General features: G+C 39.2%; 1 protein-coding gene across 7 annotated transcripts in view; it reads left to right on the top strand.

Moving 5' to 3' along the window:
• The window catches only part of BEGAIN (brain enriched guanylate kinase associated), a 164842-nt gene extending 156345 nt beyond the window's left edge, over positions 1-8497 (top strand). For all 7 annotated transcript variants that reach the window (XM_076345457.1, XM_076345459.1, XM_076345455.1 and 4 more), the window contains 2 exons: positions 2968-3051; positions 6289-8497. In XM_076345457.1, coding sequence (XP_076201572.1) covers positions 2968-3051; positions 6289-7662 — 1458 coding nt within the window. In that variant the 3' untranslated portion in view covers positions 7663-8497. The remainder of the gene's footprint in view (positions 1-2967; positions 3052-6288) is intronic.
• Positions 8498-14825: the final 6328 nt, after the last annotated feature.

The raw sequence follows: 14825 nt of genomic DNA, 5'->3' as shown, positions 1-14825 counted from the left end.
TTCATGTGTAACAATTCACCTATCTTTGTGTGGAATGAAACAGGGAACACCTCTGGCGATTGTCACCCTGCATCTCATTAAACACTGCTGAAAACTGGCATGCGTACTGCAGCTGGCAGCCAAGCTCATGAAATCCTTCCAGGGACAAACCTAAAAAGACAGCAAAGAAAGGAAGATTGCAGGCATTTAGTTCATTATTGTGCCATTCCTTAGAAACTTAATAAAAAATTCATCTAAAGAAGACATGTTTCTGTTAGCACTTATTTTTCAGCATCTTACATACAATCTTCCCATATTTCATATGAACTCTTAATCACAGCAGGGAGCATTTGATCCCATTAATATGCCTGTTGATGTGAATTGTGCCTATACAATTAATAGCTTTCCGACGGAAACAAAGAGTTCACAATCTGACCCTTTACTGTTACAGAAATTGTCTTGAAACAACAGTTACTTCGTAACTCTAATAGCTGTAACTAATGGAATGTGGTAAACGCAGTGGGCTACATTTAAGTTTTAGAACCACAGAAATACATTCAGACTAATTCAGCTGAAATCCGTGGAGTTATTTCAGATTTAAAACAGAGGGGGAAAAAAAATGTAAAACTGTCTCAATAAGTATGCATGCATTTACACTACTTCATGGAGTCAGGTTTGAAACCACATTTGAAGAAGTGTTTTCAATATTCATAGCTTTTAAAAGGCAGCTTAGACTGGACTGGAGTACTGAATACTCTTCTTCCAAGAATTATTTTGAACTACTCTGAACATCAGAGGATGGTCCAGAAGCCTCAAATAACAGTATCACTTCTTCATACTTGAGGTCGATTCACAGACAAAATTCTGCCTTTAGTTATGTAGCATCACTAATGAAAGTAAAGGTTAAATTACAAATTTTAAAATAAAGAACTGTGAAACAGACCCTTAATATTATACCTAATAAGTAGAGACAGTGTTAAACTGAAGAATCCTACGTGGGGAGAACATCTTTTTGTCTTGCCAATATTTCTTCCTTTGATTATCTTTCCCCTTACTCTTCTGACAGATATGTAAAGTGATGCTTTTGATGCAAAAACATGTTTTAGGCAATGGGAAACACTTTCGGCATTAATTGCCGATTATTGTTCTAGTGGCCACGGATGTGGCTAGTTTCCATTCAGATAAACATTAAAGGACAGAAAGTCACTCCAGTCACATGGCATGTCCCAGCATGTTGAGAACAAAGTACATGTGGCACATTTAACTCACATGTAATTTTTCTGTAGTAATTTTTAAAGCTGCTAAAAATAAAGTGTCAGAATGCTTTTTGTACTCTCCCTGACAACCGCTTCATAGAAACAGAGGCACACAGCTTTTGAAGAAAGGATTAGATTTTGGGGTGATTTCATTTTTGTGTGCCTGGTAATGCCATATGGGACTTGCAGTACTTGTCTGTTGCTATACATTGTGCAGCAATATATTGTGTGTTTAATGTGCACGTAACATGTCAGAATCACATGCACATGCAACAGATTTTGCTTCTAAATTGAATTCTTGGATTCCTACTGTTTGCGTCTGTTTTCAGGAATAAAAATAGTGTGTACTAATATAAAATTTAAGACCCGCATAAATGAATGTATCTCCCCAGTACATTCAAGGCAGAACTGGCATGTATAAAAGCTCACACAGACACAAAAAATACCCACAAACCAAGAGTGTCTAAAGGCCTTTGAATATGAAGATATTTCCTAATGATCAAAGGAAAACTACATTTACTACTCCCATTCCTCACAGACTCCCAGGAACATCTTGTTGCACCTGTTATTACAGAATACCTTTAAAATGGTATTTCAAAACAGAAGGAATTTCCACCTTTCCTTTTCATAGAAAATTTCTTTATCAGTTTTTAAAAGAATAAGTGGAACAGTAAAAATCTGCATGCAATAAAATTATAACATTAGCGCCACAGAAATTTCAAATCATTTCAGTATTCAACACCTTTTCTCTATAAACATTTTCTAATTTTTACAGGTTAACACAGCCTAGTGTCCATAGTACCTTTATGCTTTGTCTATCATCTCATCTATGCCCACTTATAAAGTCAACTTCTGAAGCCAACTTTGTTTTTAATGGCCCCTAGATCCGGAGAAGCAACGTACAACTCTTACCTCCAGGGACCCAAAGATACTGGTTGAAGGATACAGTTACAGTCATGTGTGCTAAACTAAATTTAGATGAAGGGCAAATCTATGTACTGAATTTTCCCATTAAATAGGCTGTGGGAGACATTTAATACGAAAATAGTATAAGCGGCTTGTTTAAATTCTCTCTTTCCCTGTGTGGAATTCTCACGGTAATTTCTTACCCAGTAAAAATATCCTGTTCCGCAGCATCAAACATTTGCAGTGAGATTTAATGTATTTGTATAGCTGTGTTCTGCAAGATATAAAAGGAGCCAGGAACCAGCAAGAAAATTTCATAAGGAGACAAAGGCCGTCTTTTTAAAAAACAATACAATGTATATTTCTGCAATGAATTTCTCCCACAGTCTCATAAGATTATTAAAGCATTTTCTAAGGTAGTATCTTAGTGCTGATCTGGATAATACTCAGTAAAAATTGTCTGTTCTTAAATTTTCTTTTTGCTTAAAAGATCCTGTTTATTTTAGCCTTCATAGTGCCATGCATGTTAACAGTATAAAGTCCAGTTGCTAATGGTAAGTATCCATCTTTTGAAATGCAGATTACTGTTCTGTAGTAACAGTTCTCAAAATTTTCTTTTTAGTAATTTTATCAGCCCTCACGGGCAAAAGGGTAAACGTCTCAGGACTGAGCAAGAAACATGGAATTTTAATGTATTTAGAAGTTAAAGTATGCTCCAAATTTCCCCAAAGTCAATTTTTAAAAGATTGCTCAGGCATGGGAGAAAGGCTGAAAGCCACAAGCTATTTGCAAACTTTAAAAAACAGGCTATTTTTTGTTTTTCTAGGAGCTCTATAGGAAGGACTGCAATTTAGCTGCTCAGTTGCTCCAGTGCAGCAAGAATTACGACAGGGCACATAAGCTTTCTGAGGTAATGTGACCGAACTTGGTGAATATTCAAAGAAATAAATATTTTATGGAAAACAGGCTATGCTACATGTATCAATTCCAGAACTTGTTTGCCCTTAAGGCTTTGATTTCCCCTCACACACACACCCCCCTTTAAGCAACAGGAGGGCTTGTGCACATGCTGGTATTCTGTGCAGCTGAGGGAGGTGCTGACAAAATCACGGCCAGCGATGGAACTCGGAGGTACTCTCTTCCCCAAAACCTCTTCTATGCGGTAGAATGGGCCCGCACTGATCACATGAAAAATAAAGGTTTTAGCAAAATCAAAGTGCTGAGAATTCTAGACTGCAAAATGCTGGGGGGAAACGGGGGGGGTGAGAGCAGGGAAATGACAAGCTGCAGGCGTCAGAGATTCTGATTGTCCTGGTTTCGGCTGGGATAGAGTTAATCAATTTCCCTCCTGAAGCTATTTTCCAGCCCAGCTAATTTCTAAACCTGAATTTTAAAATGGACTGACAAAATAAATATCTTTTTCTAAAGCAACCGGAGCACTGAATGATTGATTTCCAAGGTGTAAACTTTAATTAATAATCCTTGCTTCCAAGGAAACTAGGCTTGAGAAACAGACTCCTTAAAGGAGAGGCAAATAATATCTTAGTGAACAAGACTGTCTTCAGGGATGCAGACCCTACACAAAGCAATAGCACCTTCCTCATGTGTATTGCTTTGGTGAAGGTCACGGAGAAAAGCCTTCCCTTCATCAGTCCCATCAGGTTAATGACCCCCCAAATGGTCTCTCTCGTGCCATTCTGTGATGGAAAAATGCAAAATTTAATGTGGAATGTATAAACCATTTCTAAGCCAGTAGACTGCCCCAGAGCACTCAACAACCCTGGTAAATAAGGATAGAGCAAGACTTTTGTCAAACGGGCAATGATTTTCTGGAACTGAGACAGAACTTCCAAATTAACCATTATCCTGGTCTTGTTACTTTTTCCTAGTAACTGGCTCCCCTTAGCAATTCATATCCAGGAGTTACCATGACATTACTCACACTTGAAAGCACCCTACCTGTTAGCAAGAATTAGGACCTTAAAAGTACTTAGTGGTTCAGTTGCAGAAAACTGTCACAAATGTGGGATCTCCCCACAATTTCCCAGGCTGTCATACACTCAATTAAATAGGCAAAGTCTCCACTCATAAGTCCAAGTATTTATTAATTTAGCAAGTGTGAATGTGCTGTCACAGCCAATAAATTCCTTACAAATGCAAATATTGCCTGACAAAGTATTGTATATTATCCAGAAGCCTAAACTATAGTACAATATAGTAATGTGACAGAAAGATCATTTTAGTAATTCCAGTTTCCAGTGCAATACCCAGAAAATAATGTTCTTTTTCTTAACACATTTCATAATCTAAATAATGTATATAAAATAGATCAAACAGTGGTGTTACAGGATACTAAAATAATAGGTGCCCCATACAGCAGTTTCACGTTAAATTGTATTTCTTTTCCTCATTTCTGTGGCAATTTACAGCAGCCCTATTTTACAACCTGTTTATTCAATCTTTGTTGCATCGGTACTTACTATGACTAATATTGCTGTCTGCCAGCAGATTGGCAATATCATACTCTTTATTTCCAATGGAAGACATATGAGCTAATTAACAACATAATGATTAATCCAAAATATCCTGGAAGGTCTGTTGGTTGAAATAACACTCATCCTACTCCATATTAACAAGAATGCCATTTCACAACATGCCATATTTTGAATGCATTGAGTTTTGGAGATTAAACCAACTTTAAAAACTTCCCAGTGAAGCTATAATAGGAGCTCCATATCTTATACAATGTGAGATCATTACAAGGAACAGGCACCTTAAATTTTTCTTGTCTAAAATGGGGGGGGGGGACACACCACTTCAGTATTTGTAGGGTTCTCTCCTCTAGAGAAACGAAGTTAAGGAGGGAGTGTGATTGTTAGGGCTATAAGGGTAACCACTGATTATGTGGTAAAGAGGAACTTGATTTCTAGTTACAAAAAGAAAGTGCTGAGTAAATCAGTTCAGCCAAGCATTCAGGGGCTAAATTCTTAAGTGGTGTAAATCAACATGGATATCAAAGGAGCTATCACAGTCACAAACTCAAAACTTAGTCCGAACATGAGTTCTTTTGATTTCCAGTTAGAAATACTGAGAGACAACCATCATGCAGCACTCTCTCATATCCCTGTCTGATCATTGATAGAGATCTGAAATGAGCAATGCAGATAAAACCTGACTGGCAAACACGCTTGGTGATACCTGCATAGGCATTACCTACCAGACTTTTGAGTTCCACCGAGGAATGCAGGCTCTCAGTCTCTTCTGGTCCACATGATAGAATGGCAGGTGGAACCACCATCTACAGAGCTGATCCTGACTTCTCCAGAAACTATATGATCTCTGATGCATAACAGACACATTGATTAATTCTGACTAGTCTGTCACAGGAATCATAATGTAAATTCAGGTCTTAGCCAGTGTAGTAAGAAACTAGAAAAGCAGTCAGGTAGCTGATGGACGGTTGATCTGACAAGCAGTGTCTGAGTGCTGGGGCAAGGTAGCTGGTTTGATTTGCTTCTTCCCAGCACAGGAACACTCCTGTCGTAGCAGCCAGTACCATTGCTTTAAGTGTCAGTGAAACCAACTTTCCTGCCTCTTCAAACGGCATTGTTTATCAAATGCAACGCTGAAGGGCAGGAGCCAATTTGGCACCGGGTTGGAGGCAAGACAAGCTCGAAGAAAGGCAAAAGAAGAAAAGAACAGATCTGATTCCTTCCTCCTCGTTCCTCACCCCAGCGGAGACCTCCGCACCCCCCCACTCCAACTGCAAATCGCACCCATGCACGCAGTCTGGAAAGTGTTGCTGTAGGCTGTAATTCCCTACCTGCAAATTGTTTGGTACGTTCTTTACATCATTCCTATCCAACCTGAATTAACTTGGAAGGAAACATTTCAGTTTCACAGTGTTTTCCATGAGGGGGAAGCATATTAAGATTTTCGAATGTTAATAAATGAAAGTCATTCAATTAAGTTTGTTTTCAGAAATGCACAGAGATTGTGGCCACCACATTAGTCAAAGAACCATATACAGTGAGCCATGCAGTGTCATAAACAGCACTCATCTATCAGTGTTGTATAAACCCAAGCAGACACCAGTATTGACGTGCACCCTTTTCTCCTGCCCCTTTGCCATCTTTTTATGTTACAGCTGCCATCTGACTTTCAGGAAAGAGTCAGCATCCATCTGGAAAAACACGGGTGCAGCCTTTCTGTCCCCTTGTGCCACACATCTTACGCTGATACCATACCCACTTGTGTCATTGCCAAAGTACTGGAAAAACCAGATCCAAACAGCTTGTCTTCACACTTGTCAAGCCCATCTACAAGGGATCTCAATTTTCAGGACTCTGCTGGCAAACTTGGACAAAGGCCCCAGTACAAGTCAGACATCTACTGCAGCGACACCGCCCTTTACTGCCCCGAGGAGAGGAGGAGGGAGAGGAGGCAGAGTGTGGACACACAAGTGAAAGACGTGGGGTTCCTGCGGTCCCAGAACTCCACGGACAGCACCGTCGAAGAAGACGGTTTCCATTCCAGCTTCTCTCACGAAGCCTTCCCAGAGTACATTACCTCTCTGCCGACCTCCAGCTCCTATTCCAGCTTCAGCGTCACATCTGAGGAGAAGGAGAATGCCCAAGCCAACACTCTGACAGCCTCTCAGCAAGCGATCTACATGAGCAACCGAGATGAACTGTTTGAAAGAAAGTCACCTGCAGGTTATGAGCACCAGGGAAGTCCTAGGTTTGCCAAGTCCAAACCTGCGCAGCACATGGAGCTTGCCGATGACAACGAGAACTCACCCACTTTTACTAGGACTCTGCCTCCTTATGCAAACGAACCTTTTCATTTCTCAGCCATAACACCACAGCAGGCTTTAGCAAATCAGAAAATGAGGAACGAGTGCAGAAGCACCCACCTTTCAGAAGAAGACTTGCCTGGGCGATGGAGGCAATTGAGCGTGGAGGACATTGGTGCGTACCCTTACAGGAACACTGGCAGGCTGTCGCCCTGTAGTTTTTCAGAGCAGTACTACAGCAGCCCTATTAAGAAGGGAGACAGTCGAACAAGCCCCATCTATGCTAGTTACAAAGCAGATAGCTGCTCAGAGGGAGACGATATCTGCCAAAGCAGACTTGTGGATTCTTGCTTCCTGAGAACAGACAGTGGCCTGAACATTGACATCAGCACTAGCTGTAAACAGGACAAATTGCCCACTTACAAAACAAAAGAATCAAGAGACCAAAAAAATGAAAGGATCACCGTCCAGTTATGCAGTAGCAAAAACATCGAAAATAGCCCGGTATTGAAAAGAGAATACGTGGACGTGAGCCCCAACAGCTCAGCAGAGTCCCTCAATCAGAGTTCAATGGAGGCTTCAGAAATCCACCAGTCTTCCATGGAGCAAGGAAGCCATTCGGGTATTCACAGCAAACAGCAGCAGTTTCAACGGACTGGGAGTACTGGTTTGAGTCGGAAGGACAGCCTTACAAAAGCACAATTATACGGAACCCTTCTGAACTAGGCATCTTCCAAAACGGCAATAAGACAACAAACAAAAGGAAGCAAACAGCATTTGATACTTCTAGTGAACAATAAGGTTCTAAGAAACAGGATTATTATGAAATATATATTCATAATGGTACTATATGTTTAAAACAAAATCTCTTCAAAAATGTTATACAGCACTTTTCACTTAACATACTTTCCACGTGGGAGACCGTCCCCTCCCCTCTTTTATAAACCTGAAATATTTTTATAAACAAAATGGTATTTATTAGACTATCCTAAGCTATTTGAGCAGAATTCTTTTCCCTTCAAGCAGGTTTCTTATTTATTTTTGTGCATGAGGCCATCTGTGCCTAAACTCTTGGAGGAAAAGGGTAAAATCATGACGGCGGTGATAAAAAATAAATCCACCTGATAAAATACCATAAAATGTCATGTGAAAACAACACAAACAAGAATGGTAAATTTGAAGAAGTATATTTTTTAACAAGAATGGAATTGTATCTTATGTTATTTCATACAAATGTATTTATGAGTGACTAATGTATGCACAAAGTGATACTAATATTTTGTTCTTTTAATCCACTGTGTTTCTGCTTTCCTATTTTTCCTTGTATACTACCTCAAAAGTAATTGAGGGTTTCTTTGTCACATTTTCTGTAGGTTTGCATTTATATTGTCTAAAATGCATGCAGTGTCATAATTAATACTGTATTTTGCATTACTTAATAAAAGACACCAGTGGAGATATTTTGGGTTTTTTTTCCTTCATTAAAACATACCCTGGACAAGAGAATATGGGAGAGCTCTGAGTGGCATCAGTCTAGCAAAAGTTAATGAGTAAAGCTCCTGGTTTAGATCGCTTTCTAAAGGAGTCGCTCTTTCTCTATAAGCTCCAGAGCGCTGGTTCTCAGTCCGCGGCCCCTGGGTGTGGAAGGACAGCTTCTCATCAGCCTGAGAAAATAAACAAGGAAAACAAAGTGTTTATCAACAGGCTTGAATTCACTAGGCAGGGCTCTGCACACTGAAAAGAAAATTGAAAACTGTTTGAAAACTTGTGACTTAAGCTCCTCCTCCATTACACACATACTTGACACAATCTTTTAGGTCTTTAGGACTGTTACCTTCCACAGTCGCCCTTTTTTCATATGTAGCTTGGTATTTCTAACAAAGAGATTTTTCGAAAGCTTAAGGAAAGTCTGGCCTTCTGTAGCTTATGGGAATTTCACGCCTGGCTCTGAGAAGCCATAGTTTTACCTGTAGTTTTTGCATCTCCTCCACAGAGTTTTCTGTTTCTCACCATTTCACCACTAAGGAGTGTACAACTTGGACAGCAGCAGAAGGGAAAGAGCAAAAGGAGAAGAGGAGAAAAACGAGAGAGAAAGGGAAATCCTGTGGATTTCCTTCCTGGCTTCAGTATCACTGCTTGGTAACAGGCAGAATACAGCAATAAATATTTAATAATTCTTTTAAGTCGTGTTTATTGAACACGTATCCTATACTTGAAATACTGACTCTTACCAGCTCATGCATGGGAAAAGACCTTACGTAGTGCAATATGTGGTAGTAATCAGTGAGATCACTGTGGAAGTCTAAAATAGTTCCTTATAAAGCTAAAATAATGACCTACCATTCAATACCTATTAAAAAATACATGTTTTCTGCTGATTCTCTGAAAGCAGTCACCTGGCAATTAACTATGAACCAGGAATATAGAACTGCTCATTTCCCACAGAAGTATCTTAAATCATGAGGCCACAGATTCAATGCATTTGGCATCAAAATTCCCACTGCTCTCCGTATTCTTCATAGATAACATAAAAATTTGACCGTTATTGATGTGTGCAAGTACTTGCTGTGCTGTTTTGAAGATCTGGCATCAAGTCCCTACAGTTCCTCCGAGATCTGTAGCAGCACTGTGGAGAACAATGGTAGCTAATAATATCACACAGGTAAGGCACAGTATAACTCTAAAGTGAGGCTTATTTCAGTACAAAAGCTATAACACACCTTGTGCTTTTATGCTCCCATACTTGCTCACAGTGAGGGTGAGTCGCAAGTCATGCCACAAATAATTCCATGAAGTCCATAAAAAACACATAGAATAAAGTTCCCAGGCCAACTGCTACTTATGGCAGAATCTGACCTGCAGTAAATAGACTTGGAGATCCAAAAAAGTTGTTCTTTCCCTTTGAAAACGCTAAGATAGAAAACAGATGTGAAGAAGTCTCACTGTTGACTCATTCAGGTATATAAAATTCAGACAACCTCTAAGGCAAGACATTCATTTCTCTGGTCAATGAATACAAGGATTTGTATGCAAGAAGTGAAAATTAACTGTTATCTCACCTAAGAAAATATGTAAGCTATGGAACAATAAATTGTGACATTTATGAACTGGAACACAGTATCAGACTAATCCTTTTATAATATCATTCATTATTTGACACTAAACTGCTATTTTGGTAATTACACAAAATTAAGTTTCTGCTAGATATTGTATATCTGATTATTTAATATCCTGTTCTATTACGTTCTTTCATACCACTGCAGTTTCAAAGTCTGCTTCTATGCTCCACTTGACTTTTTTCCCCAGTTTATATGCACTAATATGTAGATTGAAACCAACCTTTTCAGCCAGTCAGTACTGGGTTTTCCTTGTAAAATAGCCTATAACCTTGTAACATTTTTCTGTAACGATTTCTGTTACACAGCAATATGTAACCCTGTAATGAATTTCAACTAAATCAATCAAAATGGCTAGAAAAGTTATTCAACTTCAATTTTAATTTCTCCTTAATCAGAAAAACTGACAGTAAGTTTGCAAATTTTCTATGAACGTGAGAAAAAAAAGTTTAAATAATTCACCAACATTTTCTCAGGTTTACAGGTTTAACTATGGTTTGGTTTAATTTTTCAAAACAAAAAGACCTTTGAAACATTATAATAAAATATTCTTTCTTTTCTTGGCACATTCTGTTTTCATTTCTTGAGACAACCACAGAGAGACCTGAGGCATAAGGCTAGAAAGATACTAAGGGTTTTTACAATAGATTTGCATTTTCTTTGTGGTAGCGTTTTAATTTTTTGCTCACCTTCAGTTTTCACACTGGGAGAAAATCATCCAAAAAATCCTGTCATGGAGAAGATTTTTGGAGTATGTCACTGGAGATATTTAAAACTTACTGCCCACTTTTCTTCACTTCGTCTCTCCAGACTCACTGCGGTGCACTGTGACTTTAGGAGGGCTCTGTTGTGCCACCAGACAACATGTTTGGCCCAAGTACAGATTTAATAGTCACTGAGGTTTTAGGAGATTGAACTTGGTTAAAAATAGACAAAGTAGTAGAGGGTGGGAGAGCAAATCAGTAATATCTTGTTCAGAAGAAGAAGATAGATACGCTTTGACCCAGGTGAAAGGGGTGGTAGACCTGTCTGCTGTGGCGCTTCTCAGAGCACTTACCTTCTGTAGGACATTTCTGATGGAGAGCAGCATCTAAAACATTGTCCTCAGAACAGCTTGCTTACATTTTTCATTCAAGCAGGTGCGGTTTGATGAACCTGACTCTACTGTTCATTTAATGACAAGCGACTCCAGAAATGCAAAACAACAGATCTTCAGCCAAAGAAAAGTGCCGCAGACCCCTCCACTCCAGTGGCTGAGAATTTGCCTCAAAATACCTTTTCCCAAGGACATAAATGCCCAATTTTCTCTTAAGCATTATAAAAATGCCAAGGTGTCTCCATGTTGCCACAAACCCTCACTTTTCTAAGTGACATCTGAAGTAGTCAAATTCTGTATGCAGGGTTTGTAGGTACCTATAGCAGGATTTTTGCTTTGATTACTTATTTCATTTGCCATGAGTAAGAACAGAGAGGGTGAGGAAAAGAAGTGGCAAGTCCTCAACAGTGCAGTGAAGCAGAAGATGAGAAATGTCATTTTAATGAATGAAAACTGAAAGCAAAATGTACCTGACACAGAACACTGATCAGGGAAAAACAAATGGGGCTGAAAGAGATCAGAGTGAGGCATATCAAATCACATATTAAAATAGATAAGAATACAAAAAAGATACCAGAGAAATAGGATACAATTCACTAGGAACAACGGTGCATAAGTAGTATGAAATCGTGAAGAGCAAGTGCATTTTTTGAGATGTGAAAATAGTTTTCTCACTCCAAATTAAGGCTAAAAAAAAAGCAAAATCTCAATAATCTTGAATAACACCTATCACTTTCTTTTAAACTTTTTAGAAGTCTAGAAATAGCTAAAATTTCTAAGATTAAATCATGACAAGCCACAAAATAGGTAGTTTTCAATTCAACGGTTTCTAACTTCTTCTCCAAACTAGAAAATTTATCAAACTAATCCTTCCCCCTTCCAGCACTTTTAATTAAAAAGGATTTCCACTCCAACATCTATCACAGAGCACGATTATACAGCTACTTAGATTAATTTTCCCTTGTTTAATTTTAAAATACTAATTGACAACCTTTGGTCTTTCCTATAAAATTCTTATTCCCCCATTCATATTTACAGTCTTGCAGTCCTTACAGACTATTATGATATCTCTCCTTATATGTTGCTTAAATTGTGCAGATGTAGTCCTCTCAGTTCCTTGGAATACACTCTCTTCAGGGCTCTGTTTCTAATTCTTTTCAAGGAACACCCTCCTCACCTTTCTACTGCTAAACACCAGAATATTTTAATATGAACACTGAGTTGTTCAAACCCAAAAAAGCAGTACAAGGAAAGGAGGGGACTACGCAGATCAGAGACTGCATGCGTGATGCTCCCAGCACTGAAATTCTCAGTAACTGTAGGTAGTTGGTCAGAGACGTCCATAAGCAAAGCCTCACTCAAACAAAATGTATTTTCATATAGCCAAATTTAAAGGTTTGAGTTTTGATGCAAAGAATGCCAAGCCGTGTTTCTAGAATGGCAGCTTGTCTTCTGGAAACCAGTGCATCTGAAAAGGAAGTATTTTTCATATACTTCCCTTTCGTGTTGTCTGTAATTGGACAACAGTAGCATACTGGATGTTCATGAGGAAACTTTGGGTTTGCTCATGATGGACTTGAGCCCTGCAGGGTTGATTTGTACTCTACATCTTCCATTACTGCTAAGTTTGAGGATGTGCTTTCAGCTATGCTGTTTTCAAGTCCTGCACAGTTTCAGTTGCAGGTTTGTTAGGCTCTAATGTCTCTCCCAAAATCAATAGACCTGACGCTCCTTAGTACCAGGTTTTCCAAGCCTGTAACCCCCATACAGCGGTTCCATTTCCAGCCTTAGAGATCTATGTCACTTTTTAGAAAAGGGCTAAGGCAACTTTTCAAAAGTACCTTGGGTCTAACAACAGTCCTCAGTGTAAGCAGTAACTTCTAATGACCATCAGCCAGACATGCTGATCTGTATGCATTAAATCTTGGCATGTTCCTGTCTACGCTTATATCAACATTATCACAAGATTTTCATTGTTTTCCCAATCCTTCCTCCATGTTTTTTTTAAAAACCTCATTGTTATAAAACATCATTAGCAATTCAGTCATTCTTTAATAGCCTGTCACTCATTCCAGCTCCTCTTCCATGTTGTTTTCTCTTTGGTATTTTCTTATGACTGTATTAGCAAAGTTATTCTTAGCTGCTGAGAGTTTTTGTTTAGCTGAAGCTAAAAAGAATAACTTGAATTCTCATGCAATGAAAGGCTTTGCTGCCTGTGCAGTGAATGCACTTCCACTGACATTAAGTCTTGCCCTTTTCACTTGCTGGTTTTACACTTTTATTCTGCAGAAAAATATGTCTTTTTTTCTTCCCTCACTTGAAAAAGCTTTTGTTGTGATTATTCTCCACTTTCAGTGCAGGATCTTTCATAACACTTGGATCCAAGGGCTGTCTCCCTTACAAAGCCACAATTATCACTTCTTGGTCTATCTTAATTCCTCCATATGTGCTTTCTAAATGAAGTAATAAGTACTTGGGGAGAAACTTGACCTCAGGATTGTGTACTTAAGTGCTCTGCTCAACGAAGTCCTATATGATGTGGCTGGAGAGGATGTACCGTTATCTGTAGATCCACCATGCACCATGAGAATTTTGCCTAAGTATGAACAATATACTCTAATCCTTTACAATAGTAGTTAAATGTATATATATTCTGTCTCTAATGAATAGCTACTAACCATTTTCATGCCAAGCTACACTGATGTTGAGCTTTAACTACAAAAGCCCATAACCTCTTAATTGCCTCAAAAGAGTTAAAATTACATTTCCCCACAGTAAAGCAATTTTAAAAAACAGGTCTTCAATTTAGGTTTCAAAGTGCAAACAGATTTATTAAGATTTTACCTTATAAAGTCTTACTTTCTAAAGTAACTTTTCTTATAAAACATCCCCAAAATACCCACAAAGCCAAATCCCCAGAAACCTCTGATTAGTAGGACAGAGCAGATAAGAATTCCACCCTTTCTAGGAATCACAAGGGAAACAGGATCCTAATGACATCTTTACTGCCATGTAACACTAGGACAAAGTTTCCAAAAGCCTTGAAAAGTGTGACTTCAATTGCAGCTAGCTATACAGGTCAGAGTCCCAGAGAGATCCAGGAGTAAAGTGTCCATCTGCAACAGAGGTGGGCAGAAGGCTCAGTTGGTGACCATCCGCCAGTGGTCCCCAGACAGCTTTTTACCCCGCAAGATCTGCTTAGACACCAGCTTGGTGTCTAAGGCACCACTGTGAAGAGCGTGGCTCTGTCTTCCTGACAACCTCTTCGCAGGTTTTGGAAGGCTGCTGTTCGGAGCGCCCTGAGCTTTCTCTTCTCCAGGCTTCTGCAGCACCTATGCTGCAGAGAAGTGCACTCTGCTTTCTGCCAGATGGGAGCTCCTCAAGGCTGCCGATGGCCCCACATCCTACACCTGTGGGAAGTGACAAGGTCCCTCCAGCCCCCACTCCTCCTTTGCTGAGGCAAGGATCATCCCTGCAAACAGTTACCACATCCCAAAGTAGGGAGAATGACTTTATCTGCAAGGGCCAAAACTGTGATTGATACAAGATGCAACCATTGGAAAAGATCCCTGATGGGAGTTAAATGCCTTCTCAGCAGCACGCCCGTCACTGACATATATACATTAATAGTCTAACTATGATTATTCAGACAAATTGTTATTTTTGAAGTCAGCTCT

Source organism: Aptenodytes patagonicus, chromosome 7, assembly GCF_965638725.1.
Source record: "Aptenodytes patagonicus chromosome 7, bAptPat1.pri.cur, whole genome shotgun sequence".
Taxonomy (NCBI): Eukaryota; Metazoa; Chordata; class Aves; order Sphenisciformes; family Spheniscidae; genus Aptenodytes; species Aptenodytes patagonicus.
Note: the sequence above shows the minus strand (reverse complement) of the source record. Positions and strands in the feature narration are given on the sequence as shown.